We start from the raw sequence: 23,312 nt of genomic DNA on the forward strand, positions 1-23,312 counted from the left end.
CCATCGTGCGGGCAGAGGGCTTGAAAATTAGGCTAGTCATTCGAAGGTCGCCAGTGACCTTGACCTTTCTAGCGTGTGTTTCGCCTCCTCTTTACCTTTGTCTCTGTGTTAATGTTCGCTAGTACGATGAATGCCTCAGTAACCAACTCCCCCAACTTTGCGCCCTAGTCGCCAATGAAGTGGCGCTCCCCTAATTCCAAGTGCTTCCTGGTCTTCAACAGACGAAGACACCAACCAAAGATCTCCCTCCCTTTTCGTCCTGACCGCGAATGCGGAAGCGCGAAACTTGGACTACTGTGGGCGCGGACAACGGTCGGGAGAATTGCTTTTGTGCCCGGGCTGGAGAGCGGCGGGCTGTGCCCGGGCTGGAGAGCGGCGGAAACAAGGATCGTCCCACTGCCGTGCCAGTGAAACCCACGAGGCTCGCAGGCGAGACAGCGCTCGCTTCAAAAGAAGCGCTGCGCTGCCTGCCGTCTAGTTTCCGCGCCGTCCCGCCGAGTGTCGCTAAACGCCCAACACCTACGCATGCGCCCATCAGTTTCGACCGGTCGTCGCTGCTGCCGCGCCCTCGCATCCTCGCAGCCTTGGCCGCCGCGCCGCCTCCGAGCATCCGAGCGGCTCCTGCTAAGGCCAGTTGACCTGTCGGCCAGTCAGCTGGTGGGCCGTGGCGCCGTGCTCCTCTGTGTCGCTCCACGCACCGCCGCGTGCTCTTCTCCCCTTCCAGCGGGGCTGAGCGTGTGATCGTCTCGCTGTCTGTGTGCCATGCACTTCGGCCCGACTCCACTGGGAATATAACGTCGTTTCCGGCGCGTTCGACGATGAAGTCTGTGCGACGTATCCTGCCCGCTCGGATGCTCTCCGCACTCCAAGCGGCCTGCCTCCTCTTCGGCATCGCTGCAGGCTCCGGCGTTGAAGGTGAGCTCCTTCACGCACGTCCTGACTACTCGCTGCTCGAAATTGTTCGAGACCGATCTTCTGCAGGGACTGGTGCTCCAAAACGGTTCCAAGCGCAGTCGGGCCTGTGCGCCCTCGTATTAGGCAGCGAGGCGCCCTGCCGGTTTATCGAGGCCACCTGTGGCTCTTGAACGACCACCGATATGTCACACGCGGGAGCCTTTTTGTTCGAGGCGTCTGCACGAAATGCCGCCTGGAATCGAATGCGTCAACGCTTTCTCAAATTCCCTATGCCTAAGTGCCGGAGTTTCTCTTCCCCGCACCTTCGCCGCCTTAGCAAGCAGCCAGAAGACGAATCCCGTTTGTGAAGTTTGTCTGACTGATGCCTTTCTCGCTATTCTGTGCTGCACGGAGCTTTTAGGTGCAGTACTGGCTTATTCAACGGTCATCTAATCATCAATCATGAGCACCTGGGAGTATGTAGGTACATATGTCAGTTGCATGACGTTTGCATGACCCGCTGTTTAAGGAATACCCAACGAGGCTGAAGATCCGCCGGGACACAGCATCCAAAGGAGCCTGAATATTAAACGAGACAAGGTATCTCCTAAAACGTAAGATTTCCATGGAGCCCAAATATCCAGCGAGACGAAAAAATAAGCCGAAACATAACATCTCCTAGACCCTGAATATAGGACGAAGTGAAAGACACACCGATGCGGAAGATCACTTTGAACGTGAATGTCAAATCGAAATCAAACTAAATCTTCATTTCAACAACAACCGTAGTTCTTGATGTTGGGGGCACAACCGTGGACCTGCTTGACAAGAAAAGTCTCCCGTATGCAAGGTGAATGCTGTTACAGCCAACGTATACGCCAAGAACATGCATACAAGTTACAATTTTGCACGGGAAGTTGACATGAATAGAAACACACGGTCACCTTCTCCTCTTATTTATACACTAAGTCCGCGAAAAAAAAAATCAGACATCTATGTGCGTCGATTTACGAAAAATAAAAAAATAAAAGAAGAAGTAGAGAAAGTGAAAAAACGAAAACGGTTCTGTACCTCAAGTTGTTTATCAATCCTTTGAAGGGGTCCCAATTAGACTTCACCAGACGTGTTTAGTAACAGGTGAAGCTCAAGATACAGCATCTGAAGCCCACAATTTCTGCGGGAATGGGGAAGATTCCAATAGCTATTATAGCCCGTACAGTAGTTATTATTTCCAGATTTAAATTGGCTATTGTGTTCCAGGGACGTGTTGGTATTTTTATCACAAGATTTGTACTGGCCGAGTAACTACAACTTATAAACGTGCAGTTACAAGCATCGGCCGCTATGCGGAGTCCACCATACAAAATGTCCCACTTGACAATGTATTCAATTTAACCCGATTGCTCACCTTTTTCTTGTGACTTGAATTCATGAATGACCCTCCTATACCGCACGTAAAGGGAAAGCTGAAACTACGTATGTGTGAATGTAAATGACTGCATTCACTCAATGTAAGAGAACGTTTGGATGATCGAAAAAAATAGAAATAAAAATAATATAAAACAAAAGATAATATACAATAAACAATATAAACCTACGGTAAGGTACACCTTACCCGTTTTGGAAACTTATGGTTCAATTGAACTCTTGAGAACTTGCGCCCCGCGATCTCGAACGACTTCGTGTTTCCGCCGCTTGAGATGATTTGTTGCCTCGCGATCTGCTTCCCCCCTGCGCTTTAGAATGGCTTCGATCTGTTTACTACGCATTGCTCCGCTATTTGTTCCTGCCGCCACGTATTGCGAGAGTTGGGGGCGATGGTGGATACCTGCTTGCGCATTTGGCTGAGTTCTTTCGCTCCCTTTGTTCCACTTCGCTGCTTCGACGTGGACGCCCACCCTCCACTCGCAAGTGCCGAGTTTATATTCTCGCGCTATGCAACTGTCGCGCCATTGAGTCCTTTATAAGATTTTTGTTTCATTGCAAAAGGGGCCGCTCAATGTTTACTGAAGTTGGTGGAGCGTAGTTGTAACTTTTACTACAGAACGCTCGATATAATTCTCTGCGGAATCACAAAATATTTACTTCTTAGAAACTTTGAGAGTTGTTTTAGCACAGAAAGTCCGTTAGTTTTTTGTCCAAGGTGGATTTAAGCTTCGAAATAGCTCTGTGAACAACCGGTTTTCTGGGGCGGCGACGACCGCATCCTGGACCTCCGAAGTGAGGTCAACATTACGAGGGAGAGTGCCGCCCAAATTTGAAGTTGCGGAATGCTTTCTGCTAAGAATAAAAATTCCCCCGCATTTCCCCGAGGGGGAGAATGTGAAAGTGCGAATGCACGGTTGTCGGCCCGCTTGCGGCGCTTGCGCTCGGCCCCCGCAGCCCACCGCCTCGCCGCCTTCTCTTCCATCTCTTCCATCGGGTTTGTAGTATCACGTGTACACCACGCAGTTATCAAGCCGCTATAACGCCGCTGAGTCGCCAACGCACGCCGCTGACGACGTAGTTTGAATGCGTTAAAGATATAAGGCGCGTCACTAACACTGATATCAGCGTCGCGTCCGTGGCTTGGTCGGTAGAGCGTCGCGCTGCGGCCGCAAAGTCCTCGGATCGAAACCTGGCGCCGGATGCTGTTTCTTTTTTAAATATAGAGGAGCACTGCGGACGCCGCCGCCGCCGCCGCCGGCGGTGGATGGTTTGGGGTGGCTTTTATAAAGTGCATTCGCACTTAATAAAATAAACACACGCACGTGCCAACTTAGCGAGCTTAAGTTGGCCGCGACGCTTGCTTCACCTTCAAAGCTGGCAGTCCAAGCGCAGTGCTTGTTGCCGTACCCCTAAAGCACCCCAAAAGGTTACGTAACAACGGGCTCTGGGAGCATTCGGCAACGGCTCCTTTAAGCCGCTAATGCGAACGGAACTTTGTTAGCTCTTGAATGGCCGGATCAATTCCCATGCATGGTAAAGTGAGATGCAAGAACTGTGATTAAAAACAGTGGGCAGGCATCCAGAACTACAGAATCGAATCGCCAGTGAGGCTGTTGGGAATAACAACATTAATTCGAGTAAAGCTAAGGTGCGGAAATTACTGGGCACGGCGGTTGACCGCCGTCGCGAGAGATTTGCGAGGTGCCCAGCTGCTCGTTCCCGAACGGCATATGCGTCTGCCGTTCCTTCGTGCAACATGGGCTGCGCTTTGTCGGCCGGCGTTGCCCCATGATCGACGGCTGGTTGTTCATCCGTTCGTGGGATCGCCTTGAAATTTTCGTGTTTTAGGTCATTCCGTAATCTTCACGTGGGTGGCGTCTTTGACATTAAGCGGCACATGTGTGGCTGATTGTGTTCGTTCTCTTTCTTTATTGCTTTTATTGATTGTTTTATTGCGGTTGTTTTTAAATTTATATATGGGGCATGTCGGAGAAACTTTTCGTAGACGATCCGCGGATGCAGAGTGACATAATACATGAAAGGAAAAAGCTCGTGCGGAGAAACGTGACGTCAAGTCACGTCAGTGCGACTGGCTATGGTGGTGTTGCGTTCGCGCCTGCGGTCCTCTAGTGAGGTCGAGGTGGCGGGTGCGTTTGAGCATGTCTCCGTGTCTCAACGTTCCTTGCAAGGTACGCGGATTCTACTCGCAAACGGCGTGCGACAAATGCGAAGTTTTGGGATTCTGAAATGAGAGCAGGAGTCAAAGTAGGGCCGATTCAAGACGTGGCTGTGAGAGCGATGAACCATAAATTATGTAAGTTAGGCGCTCAAACAAAATATGCTCTTCGAGCTTCTCATACGGCGTCAAAGTAATTCCAATTCAAATCAAATCAAACATTACGACTAAGGGCGGCAAAAAACTTCAGACAATTTCACGAAGATTTACACAGCAACTCTAATTAGAGTGCTAGCTAGAGGGACCTGGAAACACTCTCGCTTAACGCTTTCACTCTTTCTGTCATGCCTAAAAGCATTGCCAAATTCACGTATACCAATCGCCTGCATAGAACGGCACTGTGTGATTTTCTCGTCGCAGCTGATGTGATTTCCGATTCCCACATTACTTTTGTAGGGATTTTCCTTAACGTGGCTGTGAATGTATGAATACCGAATGCGTTCATTGCTGAAACTGAAATCAAGCCGGCCAATAGCGACTTCACTAAAGTGCGCAAACAATGGCCAGACGAGAAGACGAGAATGAGCGAAACCACTTTTGAACACGTTTCCACGCCCTTTCGAGTGAGTATAGCGGTATTGTTGGGCTGGGGTACTTTATTTGCCCCAAATTAAAGTAGTAGATGCGCTTGTTGACTACGCTATTAAAAAGTTATAAGAAAAAAAATTCACTTAGGAAAAAACAGGTTGTAGAAAAAAAGTGGTTTAAGGAATGCGATAATAATGCATTTCTAAAGATCCACTAGAAGAACTTGAGTAACTTTTTTTTGCTCTCAGGGTGTCTTCTCGCTGCCACCCTCTGGCCACTAACGGGTGACACGAAAAATACCGAGCAATGAAAGGCTCAGAAGTCGCTATGATATATACAGCAGCCTTGTGCGTGTAAACTGCCGCATCTGTGCACAGCAGCAGAACTCGGGGGCCGTGAGCTCCGCAGGGCTGCAGTACCTTCAGGCTCGATTTCCAAAGTAGCCGGGTGTGTCAAGGCTTGTTTTTTCCAGTTTTTTCGAGAAACTCAAGAAAGATTTTGTTTTTTTCTTCTGTTTCCATCTTTCCAACTACAAAATCATCATGTATTCAGAATAGCCCGTCACATCTGCTGTGTCCAATGAAATCCACACATATGATGGATTCGCCGAGTTCTAGCTTTATTTCTAGCGTTTCCTCGTACACGATGGTCACGAGTATAGCTTGCGAAGAGCGAACTCTGATGGCGAAATCTGGGTGTGAAAATTTGAAGAAAAAAAATGCAGTAGAGAAGCAAGAAAGGCATTTTTAAGCGCCCAAATGCCGATATAGTCACCAAGGTCAAAATAGGTGCATGTACATATGCACAATAAATTATTGTTTAAGTGTTCGTATTTCCATTGTTCGTGCTTATATGTTGAATAGGCTTAATAGGGGCTCGAGGAAGAAAATGGGCGTTTTGCTCAAAGTTCTGGTGCTCAATTCTTACTCCGTTTCCCGGGTAATCAGTATACCCGGAAAACGGTCCGCTTCCTGTAATGTCATTCTCACCTCGTAGCTCAGCCATGGCATAGTGTGCCACACTAAATTTTTTACACCCTTTTAGCCAGAAAGGGTGTAGCATAAGTAAAAAAGGGCGTTGGGAGGCCGTTACACCCTTTTTCTTGAATCTCAACACCATTTTCCTAGCTCTGCACCCTTTTTGTGTGAAAAAATCAAGGAGGTTGTATAAAACAACATCCTTGGAAAAAATGGTATTGATCAACTTCAACACCCTTGGTTTTTCTTAGGGTGTTGAAAGGGTGTGGAAAACGCTTTCAGCTGTTCATTCATTCATTCAGCTGTTCAGCTGTTCAGCTGTTCAGGTTATCTTTCCTACCCAAGGTAGGAAAGATAACCTGGCTAGAGCCCAGCTTGGTATCATTCACGTGGGAAAGAAAAATAGGGCAAAAAACAGAAAGCAGAAAATCGAGAAAAGTTGGAGTAGACAGGTATGCTAGCGCTGAAGGCTAAACGTTCAAGTTCAGTGATTGTCACCGGAGTCTTTTAGTCTATAACCTGATGTTTAAGTTCATTGTTCGCGTGAAGCGTAGGAGTTTCTCAGTCACCTTCCGAGCTGATGACAGAGAAGGCCAGTGACGGAAATTTTTCTCCGAAAATTGCCTCCAAATGTCCAGGTTGCTACGGGCTGACGATTGCTTCTTTCTTTGAGGCGGCTAAGGTGGACACTTGCACAATACGGGGCTCTTGCGTGCCGCCCGTTTCACACTCCCAACTTGCTGCCATTCCTATCAAGTATGAGTAAGCATTTGTGAATTGCACCCCCAGCCAGAGACGGCAAACAAGAGTTGCGTCAGACCGTGGGACGCTTAGTGGAAGGGGACGTTGCGGGTGCGGGCCCAGGGCGCCAATACTCGCATAGTGGTATTCTTCTGTAGACAACTGGGATAGTATTGTTTCCCGGGCATGTATGCGGATAAAACGTTAGGAAACCTACTTGTTCTTAGCTTCTCAGTTTGAACCTTAAGGCAGTGCTCCCCTTCGTGTTTGAGAAATTTTCTAAGGATCAGAATGGTGGCACAATACCCAACTCTCCTTTCTGGCAGTTTTGAGTGGACCGCGTCATATCTCATCAAGCATTCATCCCTTCTCTCATGTACGCCCCGCAGTTGTCGCTAGCACTTTCTGGTATCTCATGGTTGAAAGACGTTAGTCGAGTGCTCTGAGCGCCCAGGCACGGTTTCCTATGCGAGGAAACTGCGCCTCGCCTTCTACAGTGGCGCTTGATAAAGGAGACGCAAAACCAGGCGTCCATGGACACAAGCTTTTTGTTCTTTCAGATTGACACAGCAAAAGCACAGAACACGCTGTGTGTAGCAGGTACGTCTCTCCTTCATCGTTCTCTTCGTTTAGGGGCTCATTAGAATCAGGTGACTGTTCCGCGGGACGTTCAAATACAGTTTACAACAAGATCCTCCAGCGATCACACGGCTGCAAAACGTTTGAAAAGTAATCAATAAAGTGGCTGATTACAAGCCATGCGCCCGGTTTTATTTCTTATTAGGAGACATTTTATTTAGTTCCTGGTCTTAGTATAGGCCTTCTTTGGTTTTTGATAGCCTGGCGTTATATAATTGCTCCCTTTTAACAGCGGAGCTGTTTAGGGGCTCGAAACGTCCGGAGAAGATGTCAGTTATGCCAGGCGACGTTAATGCCCGTAACGCCAGGCGCAGCGGATGCTCGTAATGCCAGGCGAAAGTACCCCGCTGGGCCGACAGATGGCACCACCGCCTAGACGGTCGTCCGTGAGCGATCTCGGCACGCGGCGCAGGTCCACCCACCTATATATGCACCGATAAAGTACAGGTCCTCCGTGGGTGAACTTCGAGTACATATATACCGCGCGAATGGCGTTGTGAGTGACCCCAGCCTCTGCGGGAAGGGGCCGCCGGCGTGCCGAAGTCGCTGTATACCTCTGCCGTAGTAAAACGAAAGTTTCCCGTACAGGAACCGTACTCCTTCGACTGTAGGCCCCCACCCTCACCGTGGTCCCACAAATGCTCCCAACACGATGCGGCGGCCGTCCAGGGCGCGAACTCCGCTCTTGCGCCTGGGAACGCGGCGCACAACCAGCTTACCGATAACCAGGCGCACAACCAGCTTACCGATAAACTACCGGACCTCGATATACCGATATGCACCGATAAACTACCAGACCTCGGTGGGTGAGCTTCGAGTGCATACGGCGGTGAGTGGCGTTGTGCGTGAACCCCGCCTCCCCGGGAGGTGGCCGCCAGCGTGCTTAAGTCTGATGCGCTGTTCCAGCAGACTTGGCGTGGAACTGGCCATAAAATTCTACCTTAGGCTCTAAGATTCCGCCCATCTTCATTCATCTCTTACTGGCGGTGAACCTGCCATAGCATGGTTAAAGCGGGTTTTGTTCCCAACCCTTTTGTTGTTGTTTTTATGGGGAACACGGAATTTTAAAGGAATAAAAGATTGGGACTGGCTTTAAATATTTTAGTTACGTGACACAAGGTCGGCGCCGGCACCAGTTGCGGAGGCAGTGGTGCTTTGGTGTGATGGTTAAGTAGAACCGATTTATTTTCTTTTCTTCTTTTCTTTTCTTTAATCTTTGCTTTAGGATTATTGTCTTCCTTTCCACATTCCAGTTGTCGCTCTGCCGTATTCAAGGTGCTGGTCGTGTCTTGCTGGTTTACCACCCATTAAATATTTATCACTCGTTTCATCGGAGTCAAAGCTCTTCGGCAGTGTTTGTACTTCTACTACTGGTTAACCGCCTGGAGTTTTCGGGTTCATAGTGCCAAAAGCCATACCCGTAATTTAGCACAAAATGTTCGTGGATGGATTTTCGTGAAGCCAATATGCAGTGGCTAATTTCGAAGGCACTTTTCTAGCGCCAAGCAGTCGAGGCAGACTTTTCTTGCCCTCTAGGAGGCATTGCGTCGTTTTCAGGGGCTTCGTGTGCATACGCTGTTGCGGCAGCAATGGGTCAGTCACTCAGTCAGTCAGTCAATGGGTCAGGGAGGACGCGCGGGGTCCTCCGGCCGGCTCGGTGAACAGCATTCATCCGCCGCCGAACGGCCCAGTGCGCACGCGTCCCCGTTACCCAGCAGAGCCCCGTGGCGCGGCTTGTCCGCGCCTCCGGGCCGCCCAAAGCGCCGCCGTCGTTGGCGGCGTGATTGATTGAGGCCCGCGTGTGCGGCCCTTTCACGCGACTTTGGCCGCCATGGTGAGGGAGGGGGAGCCCGGCGCGACTGACCTCGATCCTCTTCGCTTCTTCCGCCCGGGGCATCTCTTCCTGCCCGCTCTCTCCAGTCGCGTGGCTCCCTTCGTGAACTGTACAGTTTGAGTACGAGTACGAGTGAGCACAATTAAAAGTGAGTACGTGACGAGTGATTACGAGTGACTTTGAATAGAGAGGAGCCAGTTGAGTCTGAGTTTGAGTGAGTACATCTCACGTACGAACGCTATGAATGTGAAATTTATGTAAGGGTATTTCTGTCTAAAAGTGCTCACTAAAAGGGTTCAACTTAATTTGAGGATGTCTGAGCGAGCAATGGAACGTAAGATCACAGGTGTAACATTCAGGGACAAGAAGAGAGCGAAATGGGTCAGGGAACAAACACGTGTCAAGGACATATTAGTAGAAATTTAGAAGAAGAAATGGACTTGGGCATGGCAAGGCAAGATAACCGCTGGTCATTGAGAGTAACAGAGTGGATCCCTAGAGAAGGCAAGCGTGGCAGGGGGCGGCAGAAAGGTACATGTGCAGATGAGATCAAGAAGTTTGCGGGTATAAATTGGTGGCAGTTAGCACGGGACCGGGGTAATTGGAGATTACATCTTGGGGAACAGCGCGAACTAACAGGGACACAAATAAGAAAGAAGTGAACAGGAGAAGCACTGGCTTTCAACTCGATTTAATTGAAAACACGTCGTAACTACTTATACATACCCAGAATCCTCCTCCCCCACGCCACGTGCCCACACCAGCCAATGACATACTAACACGACCAAAACACTCCACTGTTGACAACGCACCCTTCTTAACACTGGAACACCTTATCGCAACGACCGCTCCAAATAAACGAATTCTTTTTCCTGCAGGACCCTGTTAGTTAGCGCTGTTCGCGAAGATGCAAGTACACCAACTAGCAAACTCGCCGCCCTTCTACAATTGGAGATTAATAGGAGCGGCCTTTGCCCTGCCGTGGGCGTAGACAGGCTGCTGCTGCTGCTGCTGATGATGATGATGATGATCGTGGTGGTGATGATGATGATGATGATGATGATTTCTCTATACAAATTCGGTGTTGTTCAGCGTCTGCTTTTCGCGCTATTGGTTTCATCTCTTCCGAGCTCACGTGAATTCGCGTGCTTGCTACTTCCAGCCCTGCTACTGAAGTCTGCGTCGCTATCGAGTACTAAAGACCTTCGATAATGGGAAACTGCTCAATTGCAATTTTCGGTTGATTAGAACTTGTGCTCTGGCCCTGTCAATTTTTTAGGCAGTCCAGTGGAAAGGAGAGAGAGGGTAAACATGTTTATTACGAGAAGCAGTGGGGAGGAGGAGTCCTCAGTCCAGTATCTCTTGAGCTCTCCCAGCCTCAGCGGCCCTCGACGCCACCAGGCGCTCATCATTGAGTTCAGAGCTGATCAGAGCTCTTTCCCAAAGCTCGTAAGAATGCGAAATTGCGTCATCAAACGCTGTTAAAAAGCCCGTTGTATAGGCTGAACTAATTATTTTCTAACCAAAGGGCTCGAGGTGACCGTAATTTCTTGATGAAATTGGGAATTTTCAAGCGCAAAAAAGGGCGTAAGTACCGCACCGTGATGTCGAGCGCAGTGCCAGAGTTAGTGACACGGCACGAAGCATCAGTGCAGGCTCTCATCAGGGGCGATTTCTGTGTTGTCTGTTGCAACACCCCAAGCTTCGATTGTAGCGCTGAGCTTCAACGATCGTTAATCCCGTGGCATGTATCGTATACGCGGCGCATGGCGGCAAGCGTGGAGGTTCCGAATGAAGTCGAGAGCGGAGGCCATGTATAGTAGGAGATTGCGCCACGGAAGTGGCTTTTAAATTCCATCTCTCGCAAGCCCTCTATACTCGACGCTTTTTAGCACGCAAAATTTATCACGTCTCGAAGAAGAATGACTCGGGCGCCTATTATTCCCCCTTAATTTTGCGGTCGATTCGGCCAAGCCCTTATTGCTGGTTGCATTCACGGGAATTTTAGGTGCAGAGCACTTTGTGGGCTCGCCTGGTCGCCGTAGCTCGCTAACGGTCTACGTCAAGCGATGGCCGGAATCAGGCGCCGCAGTGAGATAACGGACCCAAGTAGAGCCTTCTGTACCGACGTCAGGGAGAGACGCTGAAGCTTCGAAAACCACGTGGTTTAGTCATAACCGTTCAAACCTCCTGAACCGCTGGCGCTTCTCATACATCTATCCTTTGTTTAGTGCAAAGAAAACTGCAGGTACATTGCAGGAAAAATCTGTGCACATAACCGGATGCCCCCGCGTTCATTTAGTTAGGAACGCTCGTTGGGTAGGTTTTTGCGATATTACGTCGAAAAAAGCGGCCGCCCCAGAAAAAATAAATGGCGCGTTCGAAATGCCACAGAAAGGCTCCAGCCGCTCCGGAAAAAAAAAATGGCGCGTTCGAAATGACGCTAAACCGCCCCAGCGCACGAAATTAAAGCAAGCACAAAGAGAACAGAACTCCCGCTGGCGCAGTTTCAGGCAGGGGGCGCGCGAGCACTACGAAGGCGGGAAATTTGAATTGCATATTCATCAAAAGGGGAGTGAGAAAGGGCGGGGAAAAGCGTGATGGGTGGTAGCAGTGAGCGGATAACGACGCCACCACCGATTATGGCGAACCACTGCTCTGCACTTCCGTCAGCTTTCGCATTGTTTCATGTCTGTCGTGTGGTCATGCCTAACAATTGTTTCATGTCTGTCGTGTGGTCATGCCTAACAAAGGTGATGCTTCTGGGCGTTTCGTTTGATGGGAAGTTCGTTTTATTCGAAGTGGTTTGCCGTCCTCGTAGAGGCTTTAATAACAATGAACTGTATATTTGGTTTTTACCTGATTCACTGCTGTATCTACATTTACTGCATATTTTGCTCTATCGATCGTCGTTTCATTTTTTTTTTGTGTGTCTGTCTTCGTCATGATAACGCATTGTGGGAATTTCGGAGGTCCGCCATCTTCACTATCTCTCTCGGCTCGCCGCGGAGGCGAGAGGGGGAGCTCCCTCTCTCCCCGTGGCCCGCGCATTTTCCCCGCTGCGGGAGGATGACGGCGGGGGCGCGCTGCCGAACCCCTCAAGTGACAGGTAAGTTCTGGGCGGCCTGGTCCTGGGAGAGCGACGACAAAGGGAGAGCCTCTTTGGATACGAGCCATCATCGGGAGGGGCCGTAGGTACGATTTGCTCCTTTTTGGCCTTCCTTTGTCCGCCCTCGCGCCTGTTTCTCCCGGTCTGGCCAAGGTGGTAGTGTAGAGAGACGTGCCTGACGTCCCCTTATTGCCAGCGTTACTAGAATAAACTTCTAGTAACGTTGCTTATTGCAGTGCAATAAACGTCGGAGTAGGCGATTTCTGTGTCCTGTGTTCCTTGCTGTTCGCTGCCGCTACGCCAAGTTTTCGATTCGTGGTGGCGTTCAGCGGAGCTAGCCTTGCGGCCGAATCTCCAGGATCGAGCTAGGCCGCCGTAATAACCCTGGTCTCCACACGCTAGCGCCTTGTTGAGCGATGCCTTTCGTTCCAAGCTGGGGCTAAGAAGCGGTCGGGAGCGTCCCGCGAAGCTGTCGCGCTTTGTCGCCTGGGGCTGTGTGCGGTGCTGCGCTTTGGGGTCGCCAAAGCCGCCCCTCCCACAGAGAGGAGAGTGTGTTGGGAACTTCGCGCGCGTTGGCCGGCGTGCGCCGCCGAGGGGATTTTGACGGAGACCTTGCAGTTGCTGCCCCGGGAGCTTTTTCACTGTCGCCTACGCGGAGGCCCGAGGGGCTGTTCCGAGCTATGCCGACTGGCAGCGGCGCCCGCGCGCTAATTAGGTCACACCGGCTCCTGAACGAGAGTAGGTTTCGCGCGGCGCCGTTTTGTTGCCAATCAGATTATGTCGGTGCTCGGAGCAACGTTTCACGCTGTGCGCCGATGTGGCACCCCTTCTGTTCACATGACGCGCCTCGGCTCTTCGCGGGGAACACTAATGCGGCCCAATTATCCCTGCTGGGGCGTGCGGGCACCGCGGCAAACAAACCGAGCATTAGGTCACCGCGGAGCACCGCGGCGATTTCTTTTTGTGCCCGCCATTCACAGCAGCACAGGCAGGCCTTGCTTCACTTTCAGTTTCGTGGAAATGTTTCGCTTTGCGGTACGAGCGCGGCGCCAGGCTGCGGAGCTTGTAAATGCGGTAGCCTACCGTACCAAATTACCACTGGCGTGTATGTACAGCAACTAGCGGTCGAACCCAGTCAAACATTACTAAACTCACGCGTCTTCAAAGTAAAACAGTTCGCATAATTTGAAACGCCCCTTTCGGCACTTCAGAAAGTCCTCTTCTTAAAACTTCATCCTGATCAGTATAGACAATTTATTTATATTATTATCCCCTAAGCACGGCTTTAAGAGGTCACGCAAAGCGTTACGGCAGGTATTTTCCTAGTTTTTCAAAATTATTTTCAATGTACCCGTGTACAACACTCGATTGATTGATTGATTGATTGATTGATTGATTGATTGATTGATTGATTGATTGATTGATTGATTGATTGATTGATTGATTGATTGATTGATTGATTTTCGGGTATAACGCGCCGATGCAACACAGGCAATAAGGTGCCCCGTAGTGAAGGTCTCGGGATTAATTTTGGCCAACTGGGTATCTTTAACGTGCGCCGAAATCTCGTACATACAGGCATTTTTCCTGTAGAACACTCGACATGTTCGAAAATTGAGAGTTCGCTTTTCCAGAACCAACTATGCTAATAAATGTTGTCACACACGGTCCCTAAACGTCAAAACCATTTTATTGAACGTGGCCTTGACGTGCATCCTCTAACTCTTCCTGAACTTTTACGTCATCATCATCATCATCATCATCCCCAGCCTACCTACGGCCACTGCACGACAAAGGCTTCTCCCATTAATCTCCAATTACCCCGGTCCTGTGCTAACTGCGACTAATTTATCCCCGCAATCTTCTTGATCTCATCTGCCCATCTAACTTTCTACCGCCCCCTGCCACGTTTGCCTTCTCTAGGGATCCACTCTGTTACCCTTAATGAACAACGGCTATCGCCTTCGCATTACATACCCAGCCCACGTCCATTTCTTCTCCTTAATTTCTACTAATATGTCCTTAACACGCGTTTGTTCTCTGACCCACTCCACTCTGTTCTTGTCCCTTAATGTTGCACCTATCATCTTCCGTTCCATTGCGCGTTGAGTTGCCCTCAACTTAAGTTGAACCCTCTTAGTGAGCCTTCAAGTTTCTGCCTCATACGTGACTACAGGTAAGATGCAGCTGTTATACACTTTCTTCTTCAGGGACAATGGTAGGCCGCCATTCATTATCTGAGAATGCCCGCCGAATGCACTCCTCCACATTCTTATCCTTGAAATTATCTCTGCCTCATGGTTGGGATCGGGGGTCACAACTTGGCCTAAGTAGATATATATTCGCTTACCACTTCCACCGCCTCGCCACCTATCTCAAACCGCTGTGCTGTCCCGAGGTTATTGATCATTACTTTAGTTTTCTACACATTAAGTTTGAGGCTCACGGTTCTACTCGATTTCTCCAGAGCGGTAAGCATGCTTGGCGATTCGCCCCCCGAGTTACCTAGTAAGGCAACGTCATCAGCAACGCTCAGGTTACTGAGGTATCCTCCATTAACCGACCGCAGGACAAAGGCCTCTCCCGTCGACCTCTCCCATCGATCGAGTCCATTCTTTGCCTCCGAAATACCTTATTTGCTTCCTTCAACGCGCAATTCGCCTTCCTCGTTTTCTAGACCCGTCAGGGTGTCCACTCTGCCACCCTGGTTGGTAGTCGAGCAATTGTCAGTTCGTCTAACCACGTGGCCATCCTGAGTCCGTTTTTTTTTACTTTGACTCATGTCTTCTACTCTAGCTTCTTCTACAGTAGCTTGTTCGTTGATCCAGGGAGCTCGTTTCCTGTCTCTGAGGGTTAGTCCGATCTTTATTTATTTATTTATTTATTTATTTCAGTACCCTAAGGGCCCGTCAGGGCATTACATAGGGGGGGATTTTCTACAACACAGAATGAAAAAAAAAAGTAAAGATAAACAATTGATACAAGTGTGAACACAAAAAAACATCGCAAGATAAAGATACACAGGCGGCGAAAAAAAAATGGAACCGTATAAACGGTGTGACCAAATTTATTAAGGAAAAAGAAGCGCTACAGGAAGAATTAAACAGCATCTACCCGCCAGTATAGCATCCCTAGCGGATGCTTCTTTATTTGAGGCCGGGTTACTCGGTCACCTTCAAGCGGGAATTCCGCTTGAAGGTGACCGAGTAACCCGGCCTCAAATAAAGAAGCATCCGCTAGGGATGCTATACTGGCGGGTAGATGGTTCCAGTCATTTATTGATAGGAGGAGGGGAGATGATTTGAATTTTTCCGCCCGGGCAAAAACTGGTGACGCCTTGTGCGCATGATCAACACGTAGCGAGATGTGATGCGCTGGAAAAATATGTTTTGTAGAAAATAGCGAGCCGTTGTAATACAGTGAGTGGAAATAAACAAGACTAGATAATTTAGGACGCACGTTAAGGTTTAGAAGACCTAGAGAATTTTTAAGGGCCGATACACGTTGGTCTCGAGAGTAAGAACGCAAAATAAACCTTGCAGCCTTGTTCTGGACTGCCTCGAGTAGGTTAGTCAAATTGTCTTGATGAGGATTCCAGATGATCGGTGCGTATTCTAGAGATGACCTGATCAGAGTAGTGTACGCATGAAGTCTAGTATCCGCATTGGCTAAAAATAAGCTTCGTTTAAGAAAACCTAATTTTTTCAAAGCGTTATTGGTAACTGATTCTATATGAGCTCGCCATGACAGATGAGACGTTAAGAAGATGCCCAAATATTTAAGTTTAGTTACGTTTTCAATAACAGTGCCGTTTACTACAGAAGAGTTCATAGGGGTTCTAGAAAGCACAGAAAATGTCATGTGTTTTGTTTTTTCGGTATTTACTTGCATTTGCCATCTCTCGCACCACTCAGTTAGCTTAGTTAGGTCATCCGGAAGATCAGTAACAACATCTGGGGTAGATATCTGCCTGTACAAAACACAATCATTCCATGGCCCGTTGAGCCGGCACAGGCTTTTTTTTTTTTTTTGTCCAGTTGTTTTGTAAGGCGCCACGTTTCCGCTCCCTATGTCATCACCTCACGTTTTCTACGCGCGAATATCCTTAGCAAATCGCAATTTTTCGTGTCCGCAGTTAAACATACCAAGAAATTGCCCAGCGCACGCGCGTGAGCGCGGGCGTCGCGGCGTCCGCCCGGTAGTAAAAAAAAAACAAGAAATGCTTGTGCTCGTGTGTGCGTGCCCGCGATGACCGCCCAGCGTCCCCTCCGCACGTTTGTCAAGACAAGCACCCCACTTACGGAGATTGGACAAGATTACTGCGGCCGACGGGAAGTTAAAAAAAATCAAGAAAATGCTGAGCGCTCGTGTGTGCGTGCCTCGCCGCGACTGCCCAGCGCATACATTTGTCAAGCCCAGCAGAGCCACTTGGGATATCAGCCAAGATTTGCAAAAAAAAAAAAACTCTAGCATTTGCCCATATCGTGCAGCATTAGCTCGGAACGAGAAATACAGGCCGTAAGTACGCCCCTCTAACGTGACGTCCAATGATTATCATTTTCAAAAGAAAAAAAAAATGAAGGAACTCACACTTATAGCAACAACGACGGAGTGAAGGTAGTTGCTGCAGCAACGAAGAAGCACATCGGCTGCAATCGGGGACCGAAACCGTCGTGATGGTCGTGAAGGTTTCATACAGCTTCGCTAGCTTGAAGTCTTGCGCGTAAGTGTGAGCTTCCGTCATTTTTTCTGAACTTGCCTCTCGAGGTTCTGCGTGACTGGCAGGCCCGGATGGTTCGGCCCGCAGGTTGTCACACCTCTCCCAAAGTGGACCGCGTTAGGAGGCGCTAGAACGCGGGGTCAAGTCCAAAGCCAACGTCAACGCCTCGAACTTAAGGGAAATGCAGTACGCCTGCAATGCGGTGATGGTTCAATCGGATGGACTCCGTTTTCATATTGCGAGAAACCCAGGGTTGACTCCGACCGCGGGAAGCCCCTTTTTTCTTCCCAGCTGGGTGCACATGTGCACATTTAGAGACGTAGCAGCAAGAAAGCCACGGATGCAACTACCGGAATTCCAGATCGTCGGCATCGAGGATAACATCGAAGACGAAGAAATTGTCGAAAGTATAGTGGGACAAAACAACATCAATGCTGGAAAAGAAGACATCGAACTCATGACGACGTGCAAGGGAAAAGCCGGAAAAGCAGCGGTCATCAAAACTGGAAAGAAAGCATACGAGCAAATGAAAGAAAGGAAGCATCTCTACGTCGGTTGGACACGCTGTCCGGTCTTCGATAATACGTTTGTACCAAGGTGTGTGAAGTGTGCAAGGATCGGACACACGGAAATCCACTGCCCGGCCGACAAGGCAGAGTTTCGTTGTGTGCGGTGTGAAAGGAGACACTACTATAAACACTGCAATGCAGCGGAAGGGTGGTGTGCCTCCTGCCTTGGGCTGCCGGACGTGACCGAAGAGGACGCCTACCATACCATGATGTCTTTTCAGTGCCCGGTGTACCCCCAGAAGAAGAAAGAGATTCTTCAGCGCATTCTGCTTCAAATGGAGCACCCCTAGCGAAGAACCGACTAGAACTAGCTGTGGAACCCACCCCAAGTCTTCATATTCACCTGTGCACACCTATCTACAGGAATAACCTACGTACGTTGGAGTACTTGGAAATGTTCGTTTTGTTACAAAGCCATTCTTCTAAACTTGGTTTCCTAGGATATTCCAACTGTTTTTTAGGTATGACTGTCGCCTAACTCTGCCCTATGTTACTACTGGTGCCTTTAATACGTACACAAACACGTGCTGAACTCTGTGTCGGCCAGAACCTGAGTGTCGTTCTTTGGGAAAGGGATAACGCGAGCTTACTAACACAATTCTGTTTTAGGGGCGAAGCCCCTCAGGGGCTGGGGCTCATGGCGTCTCCTGTCGTCGTCGTCGTTGTAATCGTCGTTTTGGTATAGTCACGGTACTAAAACACCGGGAGACTCGTTTACGCCTCGCGCTGGAGCGCTCCGTGTTTCAAAGACAAGAGACTTTCACAGCAAAGCTGTATACCTGTACTCCCAATGGTTTCATCTCCGCTTGCGAAAACGCCAAGGCGCCAAGAATACACTTATACACTGCATGCTTCGCCCCTTCCCAGGTTTCACGTTAGTGGAGATGGCCCGGATTTTTTGTGCTTTGATTTGAGCAAACTTAATGCCGTACATTAGGTTGCAGTTTTTATTTAACGGGAGAGAGAGGGTTCACCTATCTCGTACAGGGATTAGCATAAAAAATTCTGATCTTATTAAATTTGATTTGAGGTTAAAAGACAAGCTCGACCATTTTGAGTCCCGACCTAGGGAAACTTAGGCGTCTTTTTTGCGCTCTATTGCTGCTTCCGCAATGATTTGTCTAGTTATTTTCTTGCTTTTGTTTTGCAAAAACATTTTTTTCGTGAAAGATAGAGGCACAGCCGCTGCAATCGCCGCAGTGGAGACACAAGTGGCCACTAATCACTTTGTGTACATGATAGTTATGTTCTATTAATCTTCCATTAAGGCATCTCCTCGCTTGAAGTACTTAAGTTGTCAGCGGGACCCAATACAGCGGGACCGAATACAGCAGGACAGCGGGACCGAATACACGAGGCCTTTAGTGTAGTTTACAAAATGGTTTCCGTGCTTGACGGAGCAAGACCGCACCGTTAGTAATTTTATCAACTCTATGGCGCACAGATATTTGTATACGTGTTTGTGGTGCATGATGACGCTGCAGTGTGGTGACCGGTTGGATTATCTGTAGCAGTCACGTTAGTAGTGTTGTTTCGTTTTCTTATTTGCACTCTCAACGTACGTACCTGATATGCCAAGAAATAAAATTCGGTTGTAAGTCAGCACTTGTGGCTGTCCTTTTCGTCGCGGGCTCTTCTGATTGCGTCAGCTGCTGTCCCTGCGACGATATTTCTTTTTTGGGCGGCAGGACATATAAGCGAACGGAGCAAGCTCGACCACAAACTGGCGCAACAGCAGTGTCGCGTCAGGCGTATCGAAGTAGTTTTGCTCAAAGCGGTGCACATAATGGTGGTTGGTTTACTGCTTAAAGGAGCCATGAAGACAAAATACAAGTTGGGTTTATTAGGAAGACTGCTTAGTCCAGATAACAATGATACCAATATCATCGCAATCTTCGAAAAAATAACTGAGATATTAAAGAAAACGTTTGAAGCAGTCGCGACCCCCTAGCCAATTTCCCGCAACTTTTCTATGACGTCACGGAACATTGTTTGTGCGATTGGCGTCCGCCTAAGAGACCTGTCGCGACGACACATGACTGGACGTCTGTAATGGGGCCTCTAGTTCCATTTTACCGCATCACTTGAATGCTAACGTGCAGTTAACGCACTAAAAATTATGTTTTGTTGTTGGCCCGTATGACGTCATTCTTGCTCATAACACGTCACTGTGGCGCAAAATTTGAAAGTTTTTAAATAATTCTTGCTTTTTTTTCGTTAAAAAACATCTTTTGTGGCTCTAATGGAGCTGAGTGAGATACTGAATCCTCGTTCTTTCAAATTAAACGAAGTTGTATTTTCTCTTCATGGCTCCTTTAACAGAAGCAGCGAAGGTGTAAAAAAGGCTGGAACTCAGCCGTGGGACCCGGTTTTACGGCGAAAGCGGGTGCTAATTCGGTATATATGGGGAAATAGGCTGTTAAGTCGAAGAGTTGGGTCGCGAAATGCCCGACGGATCAAAGCGAACAGAACGTGCCAGCGACACCTGGGATGGACGTTAAGTTTCTGAGGCCACAGAGTAGAGTGATTGAGTCTGGCTAAATTTGAGTCCGGGTTGTATTCTAACCCAGTACAGCGAATTCTGGATGAGCTCGCGTACTCAACACCACGGCAGCTCAATGAGTGGAGCTGATCAAGGTGGTTCCAGTGAATTCGTTGCCACCCTTTATTTAAAAACGTGTGTCAAGCGCCCCAGTGCAGGAGTCATTTGAGCTTGCTAAGTACACAAGCATAAATCAGGTGAGTAGCAAAGTGCCTCCCCAATGAATGTGCTCTTTGTTCGCCGAGGCGAAGGAAGAAAAAATGAAGGAGGCTCACACTAACGCGTAAGACTTGAACGTACACTCTTAGCCAAAAAGGACTAACGGGGCATCGGCGTTAGTCCTTTTGGGGACTAAATGCGTTGCCACTAGAATTCGTCCTTTTTGGGACTAACAGCAAGGGTACCAACTGTTAGTCCCTTGATGATTCAACTTTTGGTATGCCATAAAGACTAACTGTTGGTCGCTTGCAGATCAGCTGTTAGTCTCCTCTGTTAGTTCACTGGAGACCAACCGTTGGTCTTCTGAGTATCAATCGTTAATCTTTCCCATCACTCCCCCCTAGACCAATTGATGCTTTCAAGACTAAATGTTCATCCCTGCAAATGCTCCCCTTTGGATTAACCGTGCATACTAAAAGACGATGTGCTGGCTCGTGCAAATACTCCATGAGTGACTCGTTCTATTAGGCCGGCACTTCAGAAGGCACGAGTAAACACAAGAGACCAAAAACAGTATTTCTTGGCCACTTGAAATATTCACGACAAAGAAAATGTCACTTTCAAGATTTTATTCCAACACCGCGTAAGCAACATACACAACACAAGTAAACCGTACTCTGCTCTTAATGCTGGAGTCTCTATTTCGAAGGCCTGTTTGACACCCCTTGTCAAGGCGATGCGCCCAGTATTGGGCTATTCCGGGTATACAGGGCTGCTGTCCTTCGTGCAAGCGCACTTCACTTGCACAAGGTACTTGTCCGTTGCGAGGAGACAATCACCCTCCGTGTCGCTGTCAACAATGGGCTCATGTCGTGACGCTGCTGCAGGAAAGAAATAGGGGAACAAAACAAGTGTTATCCGTGGTAGGAAGCAAAGCTGATAAAAACGCAGTTTCCAGCAGCCCTAACAAGCATCCGCGAAAATTCCCCAAAAACCAAAAAGACAGAAGCAAAATCAACGCCTTATGTAGTATAGCACACGGTGGCCTGCGAAGTGCGCTGAGTACAACACTACGGATTAATTAAGACTATCGCCACGGTCGTTAACATGCGAAACTCAGACAGTGTTGTTTTTCCGACTCCAGCAGAAAAGACGCCGCTCAAACCAACAATAGAACCCGGGGGCTCACGCTCCCTAACTCAACGCGTTGAACCACTGAATCAGGGCAACAGAAAATATAAAGATTGCTCATTATTCGCATGCAGGTTCGCTATCATGCTCAGAGGCTTACGTAGCACGAAACAAGGGCCTTTTCCCTCCCTTTCACGAGGCATGTAAGGAAAGAGACGCTTCCTGTCAGCACCATCTCTAAATCAAAATGGTTTGACTGCAATCAAAAATTAAAAAAAAAATTCCATTATTGGAAGAAAACCTGCTTTCCTTCGCTTATAATGCGGGTTTGTAGAACAAGGTCAGTATTGATTTCTGGCTGTGGTGTCGAACAATGCGTTATTATTTCAAAAATGTAATAAGAGACAAATTTTCTCAATATTGAACAAATTTAACAATGTGTAACTAATAGCCTCAGGCGAAACAAACAAAAGGGCGGCCCCTCAGCTTGCTGCATGGGGAGTGGCTATGGCTGCACGTTTTTATTTCCTCTCTGCGGACAGTTCACAGTGTTCGGATGGGCACACAAAAAAGGCTTTCAAAGGAAAGGAGCAAAAATGTTTGAGGCTGACCACGCTGCGAGCGCTTGGCTGCCAGTGAGGGACCAACAAAAATGAAAAAAAAAAAGTGAAGGAAGCTTTCGGCCACTGTATATTAGTCACGCGAGCGTGCTCCTGCTACTGTGAGATTCATGTGAAAGGTGCGGGTGACGGGTGGGTGCGGGAAAGACTGCAGGACGAGAATGTTTCGTGCACGAGTTCCCCGAAAGCCAAACAATTCTTTTTTTTCTGGGGGGGGGGGGGGGGGGTGGGGTGGGGGCGCCTAACTGAAAGTTTAGGTTCGCCGTGGCGGCGAAAATGCCGCATTCAGTTAATTTACACCAGATTTTAACCGTGATTGTCTAGTTTTATTGTGGACGTAGTTGCGGTTACGAGGGTGCAACTATTTTTGCCCTACTCAGCCTCACAGTGTATCGCGTCCATTGCAGGTCCGGTGTTTTGCCAGACGTTTTGTAATTTTTCTGCTTAAAATATCACGTTTTCATTTAAAATTTAATAATTCTGAGAGTACTTCTTGTATCCTAACAGCGCCATATCGTTATTTTAGTGTCCGTATGTTCGCCTAAAAAGTTAGAGCCCTTCAAGAGTCTCGACCACGTGTTAACCACGTTTTGACAATTCTGGCTACAAATTTATTAAAACTGCAATTTCAAAAGAAAAAAAGTTAGCGGTTAGGTTACTTTTTGCACGCTGCTTCTTCTGAGGTGGTTATTTATGCGGTTGGGCCGCTCGTTTGAAGAAAAAATGCGTTTTTACTATTTTAGGGTTAAGTAAAAAGTTAAGTAAATACTGACCGAAACAAATAAAAATTAGGTCGTCGTCGGCAGTAACGCCAAGCGAATCGACTGGCGTTGGTTTTAAAAAATAACTGACACTCTGACGCTAACATGCAAGCTCACGAAAAAAGGGCGAATGGGGAAAAGCCGCCGCCGCCGCAGCTCACCTTTCGCACGTCCGTCCCCGCTGGCCGCCGAACAAGTAGAAACAAGTCGGAGGGCCCCCGCCAGGGGGAGCAACAGCAACGTTGCGGGTAAGGTCCAGTTGCGGGAGCAAAGGGTGCTGTCAGTCTTTCCGTTGGTCCCATTCGCGTCGGGGGTCCAATGTTTGGTCCCTTCATTTGGCTCACGGCCCCAATCTTGGCGCGTTTGGTCTTTAGGGGACTAACTCTCCTTCGCGAGGCGTAAATGCTGCAGTTCGTCTCATTTT

At 48.5% G+C, this 23,312-nt stretch overlaps 1 protein-coding gene across 2 annotated transcripts in view; it reads left to right on the forward strand.

Moving 5' to 3' along the window:
• Positions 1-568: 568 nt before the first annotated feature.
• Positions 569-23,312, forward strand: part of Qsm (Zona pelucida superfamily protein qsm) — a 240,933-nt gene continuing 218,189 nt past the window's right edge. The window contains exon 1 of one of the 2 annotated variants that reach the window (XM_077707885.1): positions 569-915. In XM_077707885.1, the coding sequence (XP_077564011.1) occupies positions 819-915 (97 nt within the window). In that variant the 5' untranslated portion in view covers positions 569-818. The remainder of the gene's footprint in view (positions 916-23,312) is intronic. The other variant, XM_077707886.1, reaches the window with a different exon arrangement.

The sequence above is a fragment of the Haemaphysalis longicornis genome, unplaced genomic scaffold (genome assembly GCF_048455015.1).
Source record: "Haemaphysalis longicornis isolate Haplotype H1 unplaced genomic scaffold, Haemaphysalis longicornis Haplotype H1 scaffold_4, whole genome shotgun sequence".
In the NCBI taxonomy this organism is placed as follows: domain Eukaryota; kingdom Metazoa; phylum Arthropoda; class Arachnida; order Ixodida; family Ixodidae; genus Haemaphysalis; species Haemaphysalis longicornis.